Source organism: Carcharhinus amblyrhynchos, chromosome 10, assembly GCF_965287045.1.
Source record: "Carcharhinus amblyrhynchos chromosome 10, sCarAmb.v2.hapA, whole genome shotgun sequence".
NCBI lineage: Eukaryota > Metazoa > Chordata > Chondrichthyes > Carcharhiniformes > Carcharhinidae > Carcharhinus > Carcharhinus amblyrhynchos.
The window spans coordinates 70840638-70866712 of record NC_137333.1 but is presented as its reverse complement, the minus strand read 5'-3'; the positions used below and the strand labels follow the sequence as shown (position 1 = coordinate 70866712).

At 42.1% G+C, this 26075-nt stretch overlaps 1 protein-coding gene across 1 annotated transcript in view; it reads left to right on the top strand.

The window, feature by feature from the left end:
• Nucleotides 1-203: 203 nt before the first annotated feature.
• The window catches only part of ska3 (spindle and kinetochore associated complex subunit 3), a 40398-nt gene continuing 14526 nt past the window's right edge, over nt 204-26075 (top strand). Inside the window, exons 1-8 of the mRNA XM_080197916.1 lie at nt 204-278; nt 2847-2963; nt 5291-5355; nt 12346-12511; nt 17999-18419; nt 19870-19979; nt 22921-23087; nt 25716-25940. Coding sequence (XP_080054042.1) covers nt 2864-2963; nt 5291-5355; nt 12346-12511; nt 17999-18419; nt 19870-19979; nt 22921-23087; nt 25716-25940 — 1254 coding nt within the window. The 5' untranslated portion in view covers nt 204-278; nt 2847-2863. The remainder of the gene's footprint in view (nt 279-2846; nt 2964-5290; nt 5356-12345; nt 12512-17998; nt 18420-19869; nt 19980-22920; nt 23088-25715; nt 25941-26075) is intronic.

Genomic DNA, 26075 nt, shown 5'->3' with positions numbered 1-26075 from the left:
GGAATTGTACACGCGTGCGCAGTTGACATGGGCAAGCGGGAATGGTGCATGCGCAGTTGACAGGCTAGGGCGGGATGGTTCCTGAGGAGTTAACAGTCGAGCGGGATGGTACAGACGCATGCGCATTTAGCACGGTCGGGCGGTTTGATTCATGCGCAGTTAACAGCTCACTGCTCGCGAGCTCATTTTGAACCTAGCGGCGCGAGATTTAAGCAGGTTCTGGAGTCGCGGTTGTTGAGTTCAAACTAGTTGTGTTTTATCGCTGGGAGTTTCAAGAGGTACGACTTATTGTCTTACGTTTTGCGTGTGAACAGTTGATTTTTACGGGACTGTGTTGGCTTTTTATTATATTATGAACGAGGGCAGTCATAGAAAAGGAAACAGTTGAACTGAGGGTTACTTGCAAAACAAGCTTCCCAGGACCTAAATCCTGGCGGGCTATGCTCAGATTCAGTGATATATACACTGAGCGTAATGTGCAATGGCTTCCAAACCTAGAAACGGAGTTGGGCGGGGAATGTTTCGGATTTTTGCTGTGGGACCTTCACCAAACCAAAACAGAAAAATTTGCAAACAAACAGCGAGCCTGTCGGTGAAGGGGAAATGCTGGTGTTAGCCTGAGAATTTGCACCAACGTTAACCTCAACCGAAGTAAATCTACGTATCAATTATTAAAAAGTCTCAAAATGGACCCCAAGAGAAATTAGTTACAGATCTTGGGGCTAAAGGGACCCGGAGGGGAGGGGGGATGGGGAACCACGGTATTGAATTTGATTAGCTATAATCAAAATAAATGGACTGAGTGACCTATTCCTGCTTCTTGTTTCTATGAGCGCACGGAAATGGATGATGATTTGTGATCTGGATTGGTTACTGGCTCCACTAAGTTGGAGCCAAAGTGAGGGGAAATTTCTCTTGTTGGCAGCATGTGGTCCCAGGAATTTGTGCCGAGGCCTATATAATTAAACAAGTGGATATAGACCCATGTTGGTGACCCAGTGACAGTAAAGGAATGGCAATATAATGCCAAGTCCAGATGTGTGTGGCTGGGAGGTGTGTATTCGGTTGTATATCTGCACTGTCTGCTGTCCTTACTGAAAACTGCAAGTGTGGGAAAGGAATTGACATGATGCACTGCAGCAATGATAATACACTGGTGATGGAGGGAGTGAATCTTAGATGGGGTGTCAGTCAAGTGAATGCTTTGTCATGGATGGTGTTGAGTTTCTTGTGTTATTTAAGCCAGTGGTTGGTGTTCCATCACACTCTTGATTATACCTTGCAGTCAGTGGACAGGCTTTGGGAAATCAGGTGGGGAGTTATTCAGCACATAATTGGAGAGGATTCCATCACCCTACTAATTTGAACCTTGTAGACGGGAGGTGAGTTATTTGCCACAATTCCCAGCCTCTTGACCTGCTCTTGTAGCCACAGTATTTATATGGCTAGTCCAGTTCAATTACTGGTCAATAGAAACCTCCAGGATGTTAGGGAATTCAGTGACAGAAAGGAAAAGGAGGTACTGTAGTTTGGTTAATAAAGGAAGGGATCAGTGCTGTAGCGAGAAATGTTTTTGGCACTGGAAATCAATCCAGTCTAGGTAGAAATAAGAAATGTCAAAATTTGCCAATGACGCAAGGATAGGTAGTAAAGTAAGTTGTGAAGTGGACATAAGGAGCCGACAAAAAGGTGATTAGGCAAGTGAGCAAAGATCCAGTAAATGGAGTATAATGTGAAATAGTCTATTTTAGCATGAAGAATTTTTTTAAAGTATCTAAATTGAGAGATTGCAGAGGGATCTAGCTGTCCTCCTGCATGAAATGCAGAAGGCTAATATATAGGTAGAGCAAATAATCAGGAAAGCTAATAGAATGTTATTAGCTATTGTGAGGGGAATACTACAGTCCCAAAAATCATGTTTTAAAATCTTCTTTCAAATAGGCCTTTCCATGAACTGTTTTCATTGCAAATCCAGCTCCAATTTTTCCATTTCCTTTGTCTTAAAAGCTGTTGCATTAACTGATCTAGCCACCAATTTCCACAATTCAAATAATGTCTCAAACTGTAGTAAGATCTCAGAAGCCTTAAAATTACTTCAGATTTCGGGTGCCTCATGATCCAAGTTCTTTTCAGCTGTGACTTTACTGATATCCTGTTCTAGTCCCTGTTTCCTCTCTCCCTTTAGCTTCAGACTCCTTGAAAACTTCTCTTTGTTTGTCTAGTTTCCTTGCCTAGCAGTCCTTTAGATTTCTGCACTTTAAGCATTACACCATGGTATGGCTTTTCTGTTAATAAAGCTGAGAGATATGTCCTGTCTAACCATCCACAAAAGCCTTCCTATCCTAAATGTGCCCCAGTTTCTAAACAACAGCCTTTTTTGTTCTTTAAGCTTTATTTACTTTTTAGGCTGTAAACTCAAGCACAATAGCAGCACAGTTTGACTGACCAATTGCCCCATGCATGCAACCACCTTTTGTATAACGTCAATCTGACTGGAGTATAGTTCTTGCACAGAACCACAAAATTAAACCCATTTAAATCCATATCTTTTTCTAATATTCAACAACATAAATCCCTTAATGACCTCTGTTTTCCTGACAGTGTTTTAGTACATAATTTTTTAGTATATTAGAATATTTTAGTATATAAAACTTTGACTAGACAATTTAAATGGATTTTGTTCCTCAAATAAGATTGTGATGGCTGAATCTTTAAATGCAGGCTGCAGCTTTGCCATAATATTCCTATGTAAGTAAGTAATAGAACAGTTCTAGGCTTCTGTTTGTAAAGTCAACTTATGAAGCTAATAAACTTGTTTTAACCATGTTGTTAACAACTTTTTACAGTTTATTTCCCAACTAAAATGGATGTTATACATAATTTCTTTGCCAAGTTGAGAATCCTTGCAGTAAACTTGGAAAACGAAACTAAATATCTGGATCAAGCTTTGAATAATGAATCTGGTAAGCAAGTCAATTATAACTTGGATCCAGAAGTGTTTCAATGGGGAAGTAACTATTCTCATAAAATTTTATGATCTTAAAAAAATTATGGTCACTTGTGCCTTAGTTGTGATTTCTAAAATGTTTTGGAATTCAAGTGCTGGTTAAAGGAAAGAAGATATTTTGCATAGAATCCACACCCACACCCCCACACCCACACCCCCACACCCCCACACCCACACCCCCACACCCACACCCCCACACCCCCACACCCCCACCCCCACACCCCCACACCCACACCCCCACACCCACACCCACACCCCCACACCCACACCCCCACACCCACACCCCCACACCCACACCCCCACACCCACACCCCCACCCCCACACCCCCACCCCCACCCCCACCCCCACACCCCACCCCCACCCCCACCCCCACCCCCACCCCCACCCCCCACCCCCACCCCCCCACCCCCACCCCCACCCCCACCCCCACCCCCACCCCCACCCCCACCCCCACCCCCCCCCCACCCCACCCCCAACCCCCCCCACACCCACCCCCACACCCACCCCCACCCCCCCCCACACCCACCCCCACACCCACCCCCACACCCACCCCACACCCACCCCCACCCACCCCCACACCCACCCCCACACCCACCCCCACACCCACCCCCACACCCACCCCCACACCCACCCCCACACCCACCCCCACACCCACCCCCACACCCACCCCCACACCCACCCCCACACCCACCCCCACACCCACCCCCACACCCACCCCCACACCCACCCCCACACCCACCCCCACACCCACCCCCACACCCACCCCCACACCCACCCCCACACCCACCCCCACACCCACCCCCACACCCACCCCCCACACCCACCCCCACACCCACCCCCACACCCACCCCCACACCCACCCCACACCCACCCCCACACCCCACCCCCACACCCACCCCCACACCCACCCCCACACCCACCCCCACACCCACCCCCACACCCACCCCCACACCCACCCCCACACCCACCCCCACACCCACCCCCCCACACCCACCCACCCACCCCCACCCCCACCCCACCCACCCCCACACCCACCCCCACACCCACCCCCACACCCACCCCCACACCCACCCCCACACCCACCCCCACACCCACCCCCACACCCACCCCCACACCCACCCCCACACCCACCCCCACACCCACCCCCACACCCACCCCCACACCCACCCCCACACCCACCCCCACACCCACCCCCACACCCACCCCCACACCCACCCCCACACCCACCCCCACACCCACCCCACACCCACCCCCACACCCACCCCCCACACCCACCCCCACACCCACCCCCACACCCACCCCCACACCCACCCCCACACCACCCCCACACCCACCCCCACACCCACCCCCACACCCACCCCCACACCCACCCCCACACCCACCCCCACACCCACCCCCACACCCACCCCCACACCCACCCCCACACCCACCCCCACACCCACCCCACACCCACCCCCACACCCACCCCCACACCCACCCCCACACCCACCCCCACACCCACCCCACACCCACCCCCACACCCACCCCCACACCCACCCCCACACCCACCCCCACACCCACCCCCACACCCACCCCCACACCCACCCCCACACCCACCCCCACACCCACCCCCACACCCACCCCCACACCCACCCCCCACCCCCACCCCACCCCACCCCCACCCCCACCCCACCCCCACCCCCACCCCCACCCCCACCCCCACCCCCACCCCCACCCCCACCCCCACCCCCACCCCCACCCCCACCCCCACCCCCACCCCCACCCCCACCCCCACCCCCACCCCCACCCCCACACCCACCCCCACACCCACCCCCACACCCACCCCCACACCCACCCCCACACCCACCCCCACACCCACCCCCCCACCCCCACCCCCACCCCCACCCCCACACCCCCCACCCCACACACAACCCCTGGGGGACACTGATAAATTCACTGGCTACCTAACAGCCTTGTAATTATACCTACTCCACCTGCACTGTTACAATTCAAGAAGGTGGCTCACCCATCACCATCTCAAAGGTAATTAGAGATGGGCAGTATATGCAAACCTCGATAGCGATGCCCTGTCTGAACAAGGGGTTTTTAAAATTTGGTGTTAATGTGAATAGGAACAATAGGCCAAAGTTACCATTTTGTGCTTTGTCACAATGTCTTATCAACTTGCTAATTTTGATGTACTTTTAAGAACTACTTTGATACAATAAATTATGGCTTCAGTTTTGAATTTATCCAACAAATCAGAAAAATCCTTAATCTAACCTTGTTTCTATCTCATAAAGATCAAGAAGAAGAAGCTCCAAGAAAGATTCTGCATGAGTTGCATTCTGAAGTCCGAAATATTAAGGTAGAGTTTAAATTGTACATTTATTCATAGCTGTGCATTGCTTGCATGTTGTAAGCACTAGTTTTATTTTCCACAAAGCTTGCCTGTTACATTGAAGGCTATTTCAAAATGCACTTTCCACTAACCGTGTGTTTATTCCATTATTGCTCTAATTATTTCTCTCAACAGCTGCTGTTATGATTTTGCAAGTCGCAAGGTATAATCAGGGTTTCAAAGAAGGAGCAGTTTCAGAACCTTTTTAAGCTAACTAGTCGAAGGCTACTGTTCTTCTTTCATTTTGAAGAGAGTGGAGGAATACCAGGGTCATGATAAATGAATTAGAGCAGGTATTTTGCATCAGTCTTCACTACAGAAGTAACATCCTGGAAATGGGAGGGAGGAACTCAGGAAAATTACATTCATCTGGAAAGTAGTATTGAGCAAATTATTGGGCCTGTGGGCTTCTAATTCCTCAGGTCTGGGTGGACTTCAGCCTAAGGTCTTGAAAGAAACAGGTAATGAGATAGTTGATGCATTAAAATTCCTAGATTCAGAGAAGATTCCATTACATTGAAAGAATGCAACATATTCAGAAAGTAGGAAACTACAAGCCAGTTTATCTAACATCTGTAATAGGGAAAATGTTAGCCATTTATTAAAGATGTTATAGGGCATTTGAAAAACAGTCAACATGGTTTTGTGAAAGGGAAATTGAAGTTTTTGAATGAATTAAATGTGCTGAGGGTGAAGAAGAACAGGTGGATTTCCAGAGAGCATTTGATAAGGTACCACATCAAAGGTTATTGTGGAAAATAAAACCTCATGGTGTAAGGGTTACGATGGCTTGAAAATTGGCTAGCCAACAAGAAACAGTTGGCATAAATAAATCTTTTCTGGTTGGCAGGATGTGACCGCAGGGATCAGTGCTGAGGCCTCAACTTTCCAGTTTATGTAAATAACTTGGGTGAAGGGACTGAAGATACAGTTGTTAAATTTGCTGACAGCACCAAGATAGGTAGGAAAGTAAATTGTGAAGAGGATGCAAGAAGGCTAACAAGGGAAAGAGGTTAACTGAGTGAGCATAGAACTGACAAATGATATATAACATTGAAAAATGTAAAATTGTCCATCTTGGCAGCATGAATTAAAAAGCTTATTGTCGAAATGATGAGTGATTGTCGTGCTGAGATGCCGAAGGGTCTGAATGCCCTGGTGTATGAATACAAAAGGCTAGTATGGAGGCACAGCAAGTAATTAGCAAAGCTAATAGAAAGTTATCCTTTATTGTGAGGGGAATTGATTACAAAAGTAAGGAGATTATGCTTCTGTTGTACAGGGCGTTGGTGAGACCACATTTGGAGTGTTTTGACAAGTACTTGTCTCTATCTAAGGAAAAATATAAATGCATTAGAAACAGTTCTGGGAAATTTTTTACTAGATTAATACCAGGAATGAGGTGGGTTGTCTGAGGAAAAGCTGGAGAGGTTAATTCTGTCTATACTAGAGTTTAGAGTAAGAAGCAATTTGATTGAAACTTTTAAGGTCCTTGGGTATTGACACTTGTTTCCACTTGTTGGAGAATCTAGAACTAGTGGTCACCCTTTAAAAATAAGGGGTCACTAATTTAATATGGAAATGAGGAGAATTTTTGAGTGCCAGGAGTCTCTGGAACACTTCCTCAAAAGGCAACAGAAGCTGAATCTTTGAATATTTTTAAAGGCAGAGCTAGATAGATTCTTGGTTAACTAGGGGTTTGACAGAAATGTACAGTTCGGGTTACAATCAGATCAGCTGTGATCTTAGTCAATAGTAGAGCAAGCTTGAGGAGCCAAGTGGCCTACTCCTAATTCCTATGCTCTTGTGCAAATGTTGGTGCGTTAGCTATTTATTAGCTTGAATTAATCTTCATACTTTGTTTTGAATAACACAATACCTAATGTTTTGAGAAAGCAATCAACGGCTGTAGTCCAAATTAAAAGAAATACAATAGGTTTTTAAAAACTAGCTCTAAAATCCATGCTGCTTGGATTGATCTCTATTTCATCTTCTGCATTCTAATCCTACAATTGACTCTTCCTTCTGAAAAGCACCTGTATGACTAAAGCAAATTGATACAACTGCTTCAGTAGCTTTCCCTACTTGCATAGGTTCAACATTTTTGACTTCTAAAAATAAAAGTTCTTCTAAACATCTTTACTGATCGGTTTTTAAATGCTAACTCTGGACTTTGAACTCCTAGGCCCTATGAATAGTATGCTTACATGAATTCAGTAATAACTGTCTGAATTGTTTAGAACCTGTTTTATGATGCACACTATGCAATTCATATATTCTGTGCTGCACATTATGTATGCTGCTATTCATATACAACTATTGGAGAATTACTGTGTCACAAAATGACATGAAAGCAAGCCAGCTTTACTTTCTAGGCTAGGTGTCAGAAAATACAACACATGCTAATCTGTTTTTTAAATATGGTACCATGGGTGACAGCATTGAGTTCATCAGATACATTTGACTTTTTATGGAGGAGTGACAGGAAGAAAGTTGCTACTCTAGGTTTAATGTGTGTCAGGTTATTAATCTTGCCGATTAGTGAAAATCTTTAGATGACAATTAGATAGTCCTTACAAACATTCATGTCAAGTTAGCTATGAGGTGAGAGTTACTGCCCTTGGCATCAAGGCAACGTTTAACCAAAGTATGGCATCCAGGAGCCCTAGCAAGAATTGGGGGGGCACTCCACTGGAGGTATACCCAGCACAAAGGAAGACGGTTGCAGTTGCTGGAGGTCAAATATTTCAGTTCCAGAACATCACTGTAGGAATTCCCCAGGGGAGTGCACTAATCCAACTATTTCCAGCTGCTTCATTGGTTACCTTCCTTCTACCATTTTTCACCTTATGGCAATGTTTGCTGATGAATGTCCAGCACCGTTCTCAACTCTTCAGGTACTGAAACAGTTGAAAGAACACCACAGCAACAAGCTCTTTGGCTCTCCGAGTCTGTGCCAATTATGATGCCCCAATTTAGAAAAAAAAACCTCTCTCCTTAGTGCATTTTCTGCTACCCTTCCTATTCGTGTACCCACCCAAATGCCTCTTAATGTTGCTAATGTGCCTGCTTCCACCACTTCCTCTGGCAGCACATTCAGGCACCCACAAGTCTCTAGGGAAAAACTTCCCCCTCACATCTCCCTTAAACTTTTCCCTTCTCAGTTTGAACATATGCACCCTTGCAATTGACAGTTGCACTCTGGAGAAAAGCCTCTGACAGTCCACCCTGTCTACGCCCCTTGTAATTTTGTAGATCTCTATCAGGTCTCCCCTCAGCCATCGTTCTCCAATGAAACAAATCCTGGTTTATTCAACCTCTGCTCCTAGCCAACATCCTTGAGGCAAGGCAAATCCTGGTGAACCTTCTTTGCGCACTCTCCAAAGCTTCCATGGCCAAATGCACCAAACCTGGACTGTATTCAGCCTTGTGCCAATAAGTGGTAAGAAACATTTGTGCCACACAAGTGCCAGGTAATAATGACCCTCTCCAGAAAGAAACAATTAACTATTACCACTTAATTTTGCTGGGGTTTGCCTGAATGTTTGTAGATTTAGTTTCCAGAAGGACACTAAAGTTTGTACAATGGTGCTTCATTAGAATCTGGTAGATGTTGCTGATAGAATTCCTCTAATGCTCTTGCTTACGTGTGCTGATAGTCTAGGTCTGGTGATAACTGCTTTTTGTTAACTTGCGGGATGACTTTGTTATCAAACACTTGCTGCTTTAGTTTGAGCTGGCCCAACTGATCTAGTGTTGGATTTCCTTGTCAATAGTCCTATTTTGAGAGGTAACTGCCAAGATATGAGAAGTGCTGAACATATCCCAGAATCTCTTCCCTCAACTTATATGGGAGGTGGAATATTTGGTTGACCAGGTAAATTTTGTTTCAGGTTGAGGCTCTTGTGTGCAGAATTGAAGAGGGAGTGGCATGTAGTGTGGGCGGTCATCTGCAAGCTGTGGATCACATATGTCCATGGTATCAGTTTTTGTCACTGAAACTGTTAAGATTAGTTTCTTAGTGGTATTCAATACTCATAGCAGAGGGCAAGTTGATCTTTGCGAAATGCCACTCTCAAGTAGATTGTGATAAATGGGGCTGTCGTACAGCCATGCTTGACACTGGTCTGTATTTTGAAGGTGTCTATTTCAGATCTTCACTCATGGTTGCAATAGACATTGTATATTTTGGAGCACAATCTGCAGAACCTCATTATTTATTGAGTCAAATGCGTTAGTCAAGTTGAAGAACGCAGTAAAGATTTCCTGGTGGTGTTCGACATTTTCCTTTAAATTTTTCTCAAAGACCATGTCAAAGGTTTAAAGCCAGTGTCTGGGAGACTTGCTTCCATCACATGAGTTAAGCAATTCAAGGCATTTTTAAAGCAATAAATAGAAGGTTCTACAAGAGAGGGGGAGGTCCTGGACCTAATTTGGGTATCAAAGCCGGTCAAATACTTGAAGTACAAGTGGAAGAGCATGTTGCAGACAGCAATCATACATTAGATTTAAGATTGTTATGGAAAGGGACAAGGGTGGACCAGAAATCAAAGTTCTAAACCAGGAGAAGGCTGATTTTAAATAAGACGAGATGATTTGGATTGGGAACAGACACTTTTAGGTAAATCTGAAGTATTCATGAAGGAAATGGGGAGAATACAGGGCAACATGTTCAAATATAGAAAAAGGGTGGACCAACAAATCCAGTAAGCCTAGATATCAGGTATACAGCATTGGATAGAAAAAAGGGGAGGCTTATGGCTGACGTTGAGGCTCAACAGCAGAAGACCTAGAGGAGTATAAATGTGCACGAGGGAACTTGAAAAGGAAATTAGCAGTGCAAAAAGAGGATATGAAACAATTCTAGCAGGTAGAATAAATGAAAATCCTAAGTTGTTTTACAAGTACATTAAGTTTAAAAGGATAGCTAAGGAAAGAGTAGGGCCCATTAAGGACTGTAGTGGTAATTTGTGTATGGAGCTGGAGGTCATGGGTAGAGATCTAAATGAATAATTTATATTGGTGCTCATTAGTGAGGGAGAGACAATTTGAGTTCAGAAATCAGGGAGAAGGACTGAGATAAAATTAAAGAAATTAATATAAAGGAGGTTCTGCATGGTCTAGCAGGCTTAAAAGTAAGTAAATCTCCAGGTCTGGATGAAATATATCCCAGGTTGTTGAGTGAAGAAAGGGGAAATAGCAGGGGTGCCGGCAATTTTCCATTCCTAGGTTTGCAAAACCTCCCTTACTGTACTGTCTGGAGACAATACACATCTCTTTAACCTGTGCTCAAAGCTTCTTCCACTCACGTTGTTAGCCACTTTAAGACTTGAACAGCAGGCTAGTTGTAAAGATTCGCATTCTAATCAGTAATCTGTAAACTGTGCAGTTATATGCTCTGCCTGAGGCCAGTACTCTCCATTCACCTGACGAAGAGGCAAACCTCAAACTTGTGAGTTTGCTATCAAATAAATTGCTTGGACTTAAACCTGGTGTTGTCAGACTTCTTGCTGTGTTTACCCCAGTCCAACGCCAGCATCTCCACGTCAGTTCTGCCATGGCATAGGAGAGGACTGGAGGGACCATTATTCAAGAAGGGATAAACCAGGAAACTGCAGGCTAATCAGTCTAACAGCCATAGTGGAGAAACTATTAGAAGCAATTCTGAGAAATGGAATTAATCTGCATTTGGAGAGGCAGGGATTAATCAAGAACAGTCACGTGGCTTTATTAGGAGGTCAATCTGACCAACTTGTTTGAACTTTTCAGAGGTAACCAGGTGTGTAGATGAGGGCAATAAAATGCATTTGACAGTCTTGGACTTCAGGGCTTTTGACAAGGTTCCATAAGGGAGATGGTAACGAAGGTAGGAGCTGATGGGATCAAAGGAAATTTGGCAGATTGGATCCAGAATTGGCTGAGTGGCAGGAAGCCAAGGGTGATGGTCATAGGATTTTTTTTTGGATTGGGTTCTGCAGAGTTCGGTGTTGGGAGCCCTTGCTGTTGTGATTTAGGTAGGATGATAAAGTTTGCAGATGATACAAAAATTGGTTTGGTAAATAGTGGGAAGGCTAGCCTTAGAATACAGGAGGATATAGATGGGTTGGTCAGTGATAAATGGAATTCAATCTGGATAAGCGAGAGGTGGTGCAGTTGGGCATGCCAAACAAAGCAAGGGAATGTGTGATGAATGGCAGGACTCTGGGAAGACCGAGGATCAGCAAGAGGGATCTTGCTGCTGTTTTATCCTTTGTGTAAATTAGATTTCCAATATATCCTTAATAGTCTTCAGTAATAAAACTCATACTATTAATACAGTTCAACTCCTGATCCTGATACCAAATTAATCATGTCCTACTGTAGCTATTTGTTTCATAATTGTTGATTTCCACTCTTGCCTAACTCATATGCTCACCTGGTTTTTTTTCCTTAGCTTGTACAATGTATGTTTTGTTACATTAAGGATCTTATCTCGCTTTAGTGTAATGAAAGTTGCAGAATACGTTTGAAGAGAAATGAACTGAGCATTTAAAAAATTCAACAGTACACAGTAATACTTGGTTGGATTTAAAATTGAGTGGCTAAATGTTTTAATTGCTCTGTATCTAAGGAAAGTTTATTTATTAGTCACAAAGCTTACGTTAACACCACAATGATGTTAGTGTGAAATTCCCTTGGCTGCCACAGTCCGGTGCCTGTTTGGGTCAATGCACTGAACCAGCATGTCTTTCAGAATGTCGGAGGAAACTGGAACACCCAGAGGAAACCCATGCAGACATGTAGAGAATGTGTAAACTCCACACAGTGACCCAGGATGGGAATTGAACCTGGGTTCCTGGCACTGTGAAACAACAGTGCTAACCACTCTGCTACTGTGCCTCCTTGAAAGTTTGTAAATGGAGCTTTTGTATAAATGATGTCAACAGGTCTTAATTTTTTTACTTGCTTTTTTTAAAGGCAGATGTTCAAAAAAAAGTGGAAACCCTTGATGATAAATACAAAGATAATACTGAGTTAATTAGAGCCTTTCGGATAGTGCAGCAAAGGAATTGTGCAGGACTTGAAGAAATCGAAGAGCACTTTCAGCATTATGGCTATGAACCCTTGCATAGAAAAGATGAAGGTATGTCAAAGGAAAAAAACGTAGGGGCATTGCTGTTTTTTTTTTTGAGTCCTTAATATGAAGCAATGTAGTTTGCTGTAGTGTAATATTGTACTCAATATGTCCCAGAAAAGTCTTACCGTATACTGATACAGTAAAGTTTGCAGGGGTCAGGATGCTGCACGATCTCACTAACAGCAAAATGTGAATGGGGAACATGCTTTTGGATGGGAACTCAATTAGACAGGTTCCATCCATGTGAGGGCAGCATTGGTCTGAGCCATTACTCTTCAGTAAATTGTGGTGTAGCACCTATATACGACAGATGGGGGATTTAAAATTGAGTAGGGCTGTTATTGTGGGTAGGATAGGAACTAGAAGCAAGAGTTGGCCATTCAGCCCTTCAAACCTGCTCCACCATTCATTTTGAAAGGCTCCCCAACCCCCATATCCCTTGATTTATTTAGTCCTGAGAGCAATATCTAATTTCTTCTTGAAATCACGCAATGTTTTCGCTTCGCTACATTCTGTGGTTGTGAATTCCACACATTCACCACCCTCTGAAGAAATTTCTCCCCCTCACCTCTTTTTTCTAAAAGGCTTACACCTTATCCTCAAACAATGACCCCTAGTTCTGGACTCCCATCATTAGGAATATTATTTCTGAATCTACCTTGTCTCACCCTGTTTAGAATTTTTTTTAAATTTCAAGATATCCTCTCTCACTCTTCTAAAGTCCAGTGAATATAATCCTAACTGACTTGGTCTCTTCATATGGCAGATCTGTCATCCCAGGAATCAGTCTGGTAAACCTTCGCTGCACTCCTTCTATAGCAAACACAGCAAAACTGCACACACTACTCTAGATGTGGCCTCACCAATGCCCTATACAATTGCAGCAAAACATCCCTATTCCTATACTCAAATCCTCTTGCTGTGAAGACCACCAAACCATTTGTCACCTTTATGGCCTGCTGTACTTTCTGCGACTAATGCACAAGGACTCAGAGGCCAAGGTTTCATTGAGTATCCACCTCTCAATTTACATCCATTCCAGTAATCTTTCTTCCTATTATTGCTACCAAAGTGGATAACCTCACGTTTATCCACATTATACTGCATCTGCCATGCAGGTGCCCACACACTCAGCCTGTCCAAATCACACTGAAGCTCACCCTCACACCCAACTTTGTATCGTCTGCAAATTTGGAGATAATACATTCAGTTCCCTTTTCCAAATCATTAGTATATAATGTGAACAGTTGGAGTCCTGTCACAAATCCCTGTAGAATCCCACTAGTCATTGCTTGCCAATCATAAAGATCCATTTATGGCGATTGTTTGCTTCCTATCTTCTAACCAGCTTTTTATCCATCACAAGACACTATCTACAATCCCACATGCTTTAATTTTAGTCTCTCATAATATACTACAATGTCCAAAGCATTCTGAAAGTCTAAACAAACCACATCCACTGGTTCTTGGTCAACTCTACTAGTTGCATCTCAATTCCAATAGATTCGTCAAGCATTGTTTCCCTTTTGTAAATCCATGCTGATTATACCACTGGCTTTCAAATGCTGAGTTATGAAATCCTTTGATGGACTCTGGCAACTTCCCCTGTACTGACGTTGGGCTCACTGGTCCATTGAATCCCTACAATGCAGAAGGAGGCCATTCGGTCCACTGAGCTCTGCACCAACAATTCCACCCAGGCCCTATCCCTGTAACCCCACATTTACCCTAGTCCCCCGTTGGTAAGGGCAATTTAGCCTGGCTGATCAACCTAACCCATGCATCTTAGAACTGTGGGAGGAAACTGGAGTACCCAGAGGAAACCCACACAAACACAAGGAGAATGTGCAAAGTCCACAGAGGCTGTCACCCGAGGCTGGAATTGAACCCAGGCCCATGGCACTATGATGCAGCAGTGCTAACCACTGCACTGCCTGTTTTCTCTCTACTTTCCTTTTTGAATAGTGGATTTACATTAGCTACCCTCCAATCTATAGGAACCAATCCAGAGTCCAAAGAATTTTGGAAAATGACCACTAATGGATCTATTTCCAGGGCCACTTCCTTAGTACTCTGGGATGAAAATTATCAGGTCTTGGAGATCTCTCCACCTCCAATGCCACAAATTCCCCAAAACTATTTCTGTACTAATGCTAATTCCATCAGCTCCTCACCTAAAACATGTTTCGCTCAGCACAGTGGTTAGCACTACTGCCACGCAGCACCAGGGACCAGGTTCAATGCCCAGCTTGAGTCGCTGTCTGTGCAGAGTCTGCACGTTCTCCCCATGTCTGCTGGGTTTCCTCCAGGTGTTCTGGTTTCCTCCCACAGTCCAAAAATGTGCGGGTTAGATTGACTGACTGGCCATGCTAAATTGCCCCTTAATGTCAGGGAGTTAGATTTCTTCTATTTTAAAAAAAAAAATAGGTGGTTACAGTGGTTAGCACTGCTGCTTCACAGCATCAGGGACCTGGATTCAATTCCAAGTTTGGGTCCCCTTAGTGTCAGAGGGACGAGCTAGGGTGAGTGCATAGTGTCATGGGGGTAGGACCTGGATGAGATTGTGGTCAGTGCAGATTTGATCGGCCGAATGGCGACCTGCACTGTAGGGTTCTATGAAACTGCAGATAAGCAAACATTGTTCATGCAATGGGCATGTGACATACAAAGCACAAGTAAGTGAAATTGTGAACCAGGAATTTGCAACTGACAGGACTTTACCCTACAAACCATGGTAGAGACAAAGTTTAAAAATGGAATTTGCACAACAAAATACAATTTTTTAATGTACTATAATGACCAGGTTCAGATTTTGAATGCTGTTTTTAAACACTCCCTCTTTCTGCGTCCCAAAATTTAATCCACTTTAATAAAACTTTAATTAAATTGGACTCACCTACAAAATGCTTCTAACTGCAGAATTGGTGTTTTATATCTAGTGTTCCTCTACCTATATTTTGGAATAATGATTTGACTGTAATATTTTAAAATTATTTCAAGTGTTATTCTACTTTATGGGAGCATGCGCCATTGGCAAAATTGTAGTTAGTAAGAATTGCTGAATCAATATTCATTGAATTTATGAACTTGGCAAGTCGTTCAGTTTTAATGGCAGGATTGAACCCAGATAGATGTTGCTGCCGTGGGATTCTTTTTGGGCCCATGATGGAATGGTACCTAATCTTCTACCACATGCATACTTCTGACATGTTTACTGCATTTAAATGCACAGTTGCATGCAATTTCCTCGCATGCCTTAAAGGGCTCCATCCTCATTCAAATTCACCTTTTGAAATAGAGCAGTCAAATGAACTCCCCTTTCTTGAAAAACTAGTTGAGAAATCTGCAATGGAGTGTTCTACTATGGTTTACTGCAAACCAACCAATCACTAGTCAGTACACATGTTGGGATTCTTAGTCCCGTATACCATAACTGGTCTTATCTGCAACTTTGTAAATAGGCTCTGAGCTACTTGTCACTATGTGAACTTGATGCTAAAATAGGGATCGTCCCATGGGATAATGACTACTCGGATCAGATTTTGTACTGTGTATCATGCAACTCATGAACAAACCATTTGGTCCTTAATAGTGCTCAGTCTACCTCAAATTACTCTAGAAGACTAAGTGTATCAAAAAGGTTTGCATGTTAAGTGAACCACTAGTTTCATACTGCTACTATGCAATAGCAACATGAATGGTATTTGCCTTGTTTGGCTCTGTCTTGTTTTGTACTGCTCCTGCAAAGGACCTTGGGCTATATATTGTCACAGGATGCTGCCTTCAAGCCAAAAAGACTATTGCACACATGAATGATATGGTATATGGATTTCTGTGCCACTGTGGTGGCAGGTATATAAACAGTATGTCCCAAAGGCTAGTGGATCGTATCAAACAGCATATCCCAGCAGCTGGTTGCAATGAGCAAGATTCAGACCTTATCCAAACAACCCATGTTTGCAAACCAAAAATCATTAGAAGTGATTTTGCAATTGAGCAGCATTTGCTAAATCTTTAGTGCTCAGAATTACATTGATAACCAATTTAAGATACAGTTGGGTTTGCAGTGTGGCACATTTGTGTACATGAATACATGGTCTTATTCTTTGCAGTTGGAACATGTATACACCTTGCACCTGTTGATAGCCATTTGCTGATGATTCACTCCTCGGGTAATGCCATGACTAATTGGGGTTGAGCTGCCTGGTTTGAATTTCAAACAATGCTTGGCAATTAACTGCTGTCAATCACCATCATCTGGTGCATTCTCCATGGCAACATCCCTAGCAATTGCAGCCCACTTGCCAGCTAATCAACACCTGTCTCATAAAGTATGAATTTTTGTTTTTTTCCCCTTAATGCCGGTATTCTTGCAAAGTGTCCTGATGAATGCAAAAGAAAAGGCTTTGAAAAGTCATCTTTTACTACCAAACAACTATTAGTGAGAATTGTTGCAAGAGCTATAAATTTGTGCATAGTAGTGAATGAAAATTTCAGCAGTGATCCTGTTGCAATGTTCTTTATCTCAAGATGACTGTCAGAAGTTTCCTATTCCATGCCATGACCTTGCAAATTTAAGATCTTAATTTGATTACAGCTTAGTTTGTTTGTTAGTCACCATGAGTGTTAAATTAACACTGCATTGAAGTTACTGAGAAAATCCCCAAGTCTGGTGCCTGTTCAGATATGCTGAAGGGGAATTTAGCATGGTCAATCCACCTAACCAGCATGTCTTTCAGACTGAGGAGCACCCAGAGGAAATCCACACAAACACTAGGAGATTGTGCAAACTCCACACAGTGACCTGAGCCAAGAATTGACCCTGGATCCCTGGCACTGAGGCAGCAGTGCTAAGCATTGTACCACTGTGCTTGCCCATACAACAGCCAAGCAACCAATAGTGAAGATTTTGCAAATACACGCATTAAGCCTATCGTATTAAAGCCATTGTCTTTGGTTCTGTAGTAAACTCCACTCCCTTGTAACCAACTCCCAATTTTCTCCCTGGTAATTGTCTGTGGCTGAACCAGGTTTTAATATATTTAAATAGTATCATTTATAGGCAGCACGATGGCAAAGTGGGGTTTCCTCTAGGTGCTCTGATTTCCTTCCACAGTCCGAAGATGTGCAGGTTAGGTTGATTGGCCATGCTAAATTGATCATAATGTCAGGGGGATTAGCAGGGTAAATGTGTAGGGTTACGGGAGTGTGGGGCCAAGATGGGATTGTGGTTGGTACAGGCTCAATGGGCTGAATGATCACCTGCTGTACTGTAGGGATTCTATGATACCCGCCCGCCCCCACCCCGGTGAGCTTCCAGTTTTGTATCATGCCATCACTAGGACTATCCATTCCCAACTTGTACAATCCCTTGACAATGCTACTTTTGTCGGCTCATCTACTGAAACCCTAATTTGTGCTATGCAGAAAAGCAGCACGTAAAAGCAAAGTGGAGAATCTCTAGATAAAATGCACTGTTTTTTTTCCTCTAAGAACCACAAATGGAACTGATGAATACTGTAGTGGATGGAATTGAAAGTTCTGAACATGAAGAGCAAAATGATGAAGCTGTCAGTTCTCCTTCACATGAGAAGCTTTTGCTGAATAACTCCTTGCGTACCCCTACGCTTGAAGATTTTGGACTTGGTCACCTAATGTTTCAAAATGCGTGGGAGGTGCCAGAATGTAATCTGCCTTCAAATTCCCAAATCACTCCAGAATTGTCTAGAAATGGGCATCCTTCAACATTACAAGGCCCAGTTATGCCAAAGACACCAAAATGTTCATTAAAGCTGGATGATGAGATGCTCCTCACTCCTAAATTGGAACATTTTGGTATTACAGAACATACTGGTTATGTAAATGACTTTACTTTGGCACTGTATAATAAATGTGCTCAACCAGAAGTCAACAGGTAAAGGTTTTTACAATGTTTTTGGAAATAATTGTAATACAGGTTTCTCTTGTTGCCATTAACCATCGACCATTCTGGCTGATTTAGAAGCAGATCATTAGTGACTAGTTAATTACAAGCTAAATTTTAGTTGTATTGATTTTTTTTCATGCATCTCCCCACCACCCCAATTCAAAACAGAATTAATATGCTTTCATAATGTGCAGTGAAATGTTTGCACTGTTCATATTCTAAAATTTATCATTTACAATAACTATGGTTGTATGTTGATTTTGAACAAACTTGTCCATGTGTGATTGAAATAGGAAAGCATTGTTTTAAACTATCTTTATCCCTGTGGCAAGGTATTTACTGAAATTTTCCAAACATAATGCATCCTCAAATATAATATACACCTAGACTTTTACAAGAGTGTGTGGTCAAAATGTATTATTCCAAGTGGTATGATTGGTAAATGATGGACATCAACTAAGGCAGACTGAGACCATTTGAGAATGTCACTCCTGGAGGGTTCCTGTACTGCTTATCTCTTGCAAGTTTTTACATTGCATACTAATTAACAAAGCTGGGCCATAGTGTTTTGCTGGCAGCGTACACAGAATGCCAGTTGAGTCCTTTGTTGAATTTAAAGCCTTGCAATCCCTAGATGATTTACTTCTGGGGAGACCCATCATGAAGTGAATCTTTTTAAAAAAAAATTCAGGATGGCTGTTCTTTTGTAGCCTCCCTGTCTCCTTGACTGGTTCTATCCTTCTGCTCTTGCATTGTCTCAGGCAGGGAAACAGAATTGGCCTGAGTTCCTCTTTGCTCAAACCTTTACTAGGAAAATACAGTCAACCCCAAATAATAGAATCAAGTGCATTCCTCATGAAGCCCACTTGGTCATTTGATCCAATATCCCATTGTAAGGCTCTGTCTTGTTTTGTACTGCTCCTGCAAAGCACCTTGGTTTATATATTAAAGGCACTAAAATATAGGTTGTCCTTCACTACACACCCTAATTTCTCGATCAATTTTTTTAGGAGAAAGTGTATGTTATGGTTAGAGAATTGCAGTAATTTCTGGGACCACCATATGACAGCATTGGTTTTGTCAATGCAATTGAAAGTTTGTTGCTGTCAGTAGTGCTAATGATGCTCAGTGTGCCATCTGATTTTTTTTTTAAGAGCAGCTTCAGTGTGTTGGGGTTACATGTATACCATTTTCTTGGCACTTTATGACCCAAGACTGGGAGAAAAATTAAGTATTTGTGTTCTTCACCCCTCGCCCCTTCCAGAGAAATGGCCATTTTGTGGTGTTGTGCAATTTGATTTTTATCAGTAATGTTATATATTGCATCTTGTCACTCTTTTATCTACTTGGATTAGCTTATAGGAATATGTTTTTTTTTGTTCCTTCTCTTTTCTTTCTTTCTCTCTTCCACCCTCCCCCAAAAAAAAACATTTTCCAGTTGTAATTCTATACCAGCAACTGAAGAATATCTATGGGAAACATCTGTGTCCAAACAGGCTGAAAAGGATATTTCTGTGTCTTCTAATACACATCAGGCAGATCCCAACAGTAAGTATAGGCTGAATATCTGAATGAAGCTTCTGTTACTGAACAGTGTTAAACCTGTATGTATGCACTTCATTGGTAGGTCTACTGACTGGTTTCATTTATGCTGGAAAACCAACCCTAACATTCTTGTTCATAGGCAACACAAAGACTGAAATTATAAAGTAGCCATTAATTTGGCTTTAGGATTATTTCCTGCAAGTCAGAACATTTATTTATGTTTAGTCTTGATGCAGTAAGTATCATTAAGTCAGTAGCCCTTCCTCTGGATTTTGCATAGAGCATGGCTTAGTTTCAGAAACATCAGTGCAAATTGGTAGATGGTGCCAAACTAGGACAGGTTTTTGAATCCACAGCAGACCATTCTCACAATGCACCAACACTACACAGACAAGGTTAGAGAAGCATTCTATGAAGATTTCCACAGGATTGTCCAAGGAGTACCCTGCCAGGACAAGCTCATCACCCTGGTGATTTCAGTGCTGTGTTGGCACAGACTGCAATACACAGAAGGGAGTAATAAAACGTCACAGTATTGGTAGATTAAATTCCAACAGTCAGTTTCTTAAGTGCAGAGTTGATCATATCATCACCAAACACAATCTTCCAACAAGTTGATAAACTGAAAGCTACATGTATGCGTCCAAGATCTAAACATTAATGTAGTCCAACACATATTGTACAACGATCATGACCATGTGTTCAACATGTTGACTTAGTTTAACCAACCTTCAGCACCTCTATTGGCTTATCAAGAGCATCCATGTCTTTGAAGATAACACCTAATACATTATGACAGTCAAACCACAAAGGAAGAATGTAGCTATCCTCGTAAGATGTGGCCAAGAGCAAGAACTGGAATAAAATGTGAGCTTGCTGATATCCCAGAAGACAATGTCTATGTTAATGGGATGTCACTTGCAGTACAGTATTTGGTGTCCTTTGGATTCATCAAATGGAAGCATCAAAACTGGTTTGATAAGACCAAGATGTAGACAAGTTACTAAAATATGCAGAATGCTCACATCCTGCATATATGGTGCAAAATCACCCAGAAAATCTGGTTGTTGTCCAGCAAAACACATGCTATGGTACAGTTAAGTGAAGAACCAGTGGTAGGCAAACAAAGCTGAAGAACTTCAAAAAGCTGTCGATAAAGATGAACTGAAAACTCTGAAGGTCTCCAATGTTCTGGCTCCAAAACCAATGGTGTGACAACTGTCCACTCAGCCAGTTAGGGTCAGGTCCTAATGAGCAGGCATGAGATGCTTTCTTGTTAAAGGGCCCTGTCCAATCTACAGAACTAAGAATCACTGCCACAGCGTTGCATTCTCAATCGCAAATTATTATAATGCAAAAGAAGGCCATTTAGCCCATCGTGCCTGCACTTGTTCTCCAAAGAAGCACCATGACTTAGTGCCAGTCCTCTGCCTTTTTCCTGTACCCCTGAACATTGCCTCTATTCAAGTATTCATCTAATGCCTTGATTTTAAACCTGCCCCCACAATTCCAGGCAGTGCATTCCAGGACTGAACCGAGTTCTTCTTTTGCATCACATTTACTACTTTTGCAAGTCACTTGGTAAATCTGTGCCCTCCCATTCTTGATCCTTTTATGAGTGGTAACAATTTCTCCCTATCTATCTCCCCTCAGCCACCTTCTTTTGAAGGAGAACAATCCAAACCCCTCCAATCTACCCTTAACGCAAGTTTCTCATTCCTTGAACCATTCTTGTAAACCACTTCTGCACTGTGGCATCCAGAACAGTATGCAGTGTTCCAGCTGAGGTTCAACATAGCCTCTCTGTTCTTGTATTCTTTTGCCCCTATTAAAGCCCAGAATACTATATGCTTTACTAACAGTACTCTCCACCTTTCCTGTCACCAAGGCAAATTAACACCCAGGTCCCTTTACGCCTGCACTCTAAGAATTCTCCTTGTTATTTTATGTTGTCTCCATGTTCTTCCTACCAAAATGCATAACCTCACGCGTCTTTGAACTTTATCGCCCACTCCACCAACTTGTCTGTCATTTTGAAATTCTACACTGTCCTCTCCTCAGCTTACAATACTGCCGAGTTTTATATCATTCACAAACTTTGAAACTGTCTCCTGTGCACCAAGATCTAAATCATTAATAAGATGAAGGGAAGATTTGATATGGGTATTCAAGATCATGAAGTGTTTTTATAGGTGAGTATGGAGAAACAGTTTCAAGTGATAAAAGAATTGGTGACTAGAGAGCACAGAGTTATAGTAACTGGTAAAATAACCAGTAGTCCCCTGAAATATGTAGTGAGTTATGATCTGGAATTCATGGCCTGAAAAATGATGGAAGGAAATTCATAACTTCAAAAGGGAATTGAATAAATACTTCAAGGGGAAATATTTGCAAGAGGAAAAGGCCAAGGAAACAGAAGTAATGGGTTAGTTCTTTCGAAGAGCCTGCAGAGGGATGATGGACTGAAAGGCTATCTGTTGCATATCATTGTGATTCTATGGTTCATTACAATAGGCCTTTCATATTTGAGTAAACGTCTTGAATGTTAAATAGCTGAAGCAATGTTTGAGTGCAAGAGATCTTTTTGGAATATTGTTTTTTTTCTATTTAAAATCTCCTTCAGTCAACTTCACAAAAATAGATAATCTGGTTATTTATGGGAGTTTGTGTGAAAAACTTTATGCCACGTTTCCTACATGACAGCAGTCACTACACTTCAAAAGTACCCGATCAACTGTAAAGTATTTTGGAGCATCCCATGGTCGAGAAAGGCACAATATAGATGCAAGTTGTTTCTTTTCAGTTGCAAATCCAAAATGTTTACCTCTGCTCATTCAATACATTGAAAATAATGCTAGGTTTGGGTTTCAAATTCTAAATAGCTTATGTATTTCAACAAAATATTTACTGCCTTGATAAATTGGTTGCAATTTTCTATTTTTAGCTGCAGATGTGCAGAATTCCCCTTTGCCTCCTGTGTTTTGCACACCTGGTCTAAAAATTCATAAAGATTTCTCCCAAGCTCCAGCAGATAAAAGAAAATTGAATGACTCTGTATCATCTCCAGTATTACCTCATTTTGAAACACCATGGCTGAAAAAGCAATCTACTGTGAGTATGATCTTTACTACTAATTTAAAACTATGAAATGAGCAACTATATTCATGTTGTTTCAGATCTGCAAAGTAATTGCTATTAAATACACTTTGATATGGCTTTGCAGAAAGACTAGCCAATTTTGTACCATTTTCCAATCACTCTAAACAATCATTTATGATTGGTCTTGTTCCTACCTGTCTGGCTTCCTTTTTCCCTGTTTGTTACTTTTCTGTTATATTCAAAGTGAAAGTACATGTCCCTAAGAAATTTTCCAGTAGGCTTCCAAATTAACTGCCCCATCCCAAGAATATACTCTTAGCAGATATGTTGGACTTGTCCAAACAGAAGCATTTGCATGTTAATAGGCCTAAATGTCTACCAGAATCTCTCAATTGTTTTCTGCAATACATTATTTAAAGCACTCTGAGACCCCTGAAAATCCAAATATGTCCTTCTTAATTCTGCTGCACTGACTGTAACCCCTTGAGAATTTGGTTTGATCTAATGAAACATTGGTTGCAGCACAAAAGGAAGCCATTTGGTCCATGATGCCTGCAGTTTTTTTTCTTGTCAGGTGCTGATTAATTCTTGAGGTTTTGAAAGCCTCAATTGTATATGTCCCTACCACAAACTCATGTTAGGTCATGGCCACTCACTGGGTATTTGAAGATGTTTTCGTTCATGTCACTGTTGATATTACATAGGAACAGGATTAAGCCATGCAGCTCGTGGAACCTGCTCTGCCATTCAATTAGATCATGGCTGATCATCTACCTCAGTACAGCTTTGCCCTACTATCATCTTATCTCTTGATATCATTAGTGCCTATTGATGTCTATTGATTTCTGTTTTGTTCAATGATTGTACTTCCAGTGTAAAGAATAAACTCTTTGAATGAAGAAGTGCCTCGTCATCTCAGTCTTAAATAGCCTACTCCTTATCCTGAGATTATGTCCCCTAGTTTTAGATTTACCAGTCAAGAAAAAACATCTACATCTACCCTGTCATGCTATAAGAATTTTAATTTCAATGAAGTTATCCCTTATTCTTCAAAACTTGAGTCCAGACCCATTTTCCCCAATCTCTAATCATAAAACAGTCCTGCCATCCTAAGAATTAATCCAGTGAACCTCAGTTGTACTCTCTTTGGATAAGGAAAACAAAACTCTATACAACATTCTAGGCGGGGTCTCAACAAAGCTCTATATAACAGCAGCAAGACATCTTTACTCTTGCACTCAAATCCCCTTTTTGATGAAGACCAACATACATTCACATTACATTCCATCTGCCATTGTCTAGCCCATTCACTTAACCTGTCTAAGCAGGCCAATCGCCTTAAATCAGAGTGCTGAAATTCTCGATCCTTTTGACCAATGGGATTAGTTTCTCTACATCTAATGTCTAGCCCCTCATGGTGACACTTTTTAGCATAAGTTATTTCTCCAATGGGGAGACTATGAATATTGAACAAAGTTTAATTGGGTAACGAGATATGAAAGACAATTTTATGGAGTTGGTTTACAGATCAAGCATGGGAACATCTGAATTTCTATGTGGAGAAAGACAAGGTCGGCCCATTTTGCTGCCTTCTATCTTATCAAATTGTACTAAAGTTGTTAATTACACAGCAAGCTATTTGTCAAAGATTCTACAACAAATGAGACAGGGAAAGCTCCAGCAATGGAGAGCTTTGAGAACTACAAGTCCAAAGTCACCTTTTTTGTTTACTGGCATGCTTTCATTTTGTCAATTCTCAAATTATTCATGTACCATACCTCAATCTTTTTTAGCAAAAACTTTTAATATGCACTTGATACAAACTGATTATGCTGTCTCGCCAGGAAATATATTTCACACTGACTACTCACTCACTGAAACATCTGAGACTCCTATGAACTGGAATTTGTATCTTCATTCATTATATCTAGACTATTGTACTTTGGTTTAACAATCCCATATTGTGTTGAATACATATTACTAAAAAAAGGAACAATTACTATGTTTCCTGATCACCTTAAAATGGAAAAATGACATCTTGCCAGTAAGACATAGGATTTCCCCCCCGCTATCCCATACACTTCGGAGTTACCATTATCTGCTTGCTGCTGTAGAAAAGTGAAATTAGACAGCTCCTCCTCCCAGATGGCAAGGAATGACAATTGTGGTTAGGCCTCTTGCATTCCACACAGCCTAGCCAATGGTGTAAAAGCATATTTCCTTTATGATTGCTGGAGGATATTTATTCTATCAGCCAAAAGTTTTCTAGGGTGACATGGTGGCAAAGTTAGGTTAATACTGTTGCCTCACAGTGCCAGGGACCTGGGTTCAATTCCCGGCTTGGGTCACTGTCTGTGCAGAGTCTGCATGTTCTCCCCATGTTTGCGTGGGTTTCCTTCCACAGTCCAAAAAACGGTTGGTTAGGTTCATTGGCCATGCTAAATTCTCCCTCAGTGTACCCAAACAGGCAATCGAATAAAGTACAAATGGCACCAAATCCCCTTTTATGTGGGGCACTTGTATATTTTTTTTGTATTAAATGTTACTCTTTAGGGTCACTAGTTTAAAAATGAAGAAACCACTGTTTGTTTATGTGGAGTCTGCATGTTCTTTAATTTTGTATTAAATTTTACTCTTTAGGGTCACTGTTTTAAAAATGAAGAAACCACTACACTTATCAAAAAAACTGCAGCAGATGTATTGAGTTCAGAAGAACCTCAGCCACCAGCCATTAGTACTGAGAATTACTTTCTGAATGGATGCAACAAATCACCAACGCCTCCAGTGATGATGACTGACTGCGAAATCCTAAATACACCAAAGGCCCCAGAAATGACTACGGAGATTACTGCAGATGTTCTTAAGGTTGGTTATATTTCTTTTAATTTTAACTGTTCTAAGATTAATTAGAAATTACTAAATTGAAATATTGAATAAAAGCAATAGGTGTAGATTTTGTTCCCCTACCTTTTATCTTTTCATCTTTAACTGTTACAAATA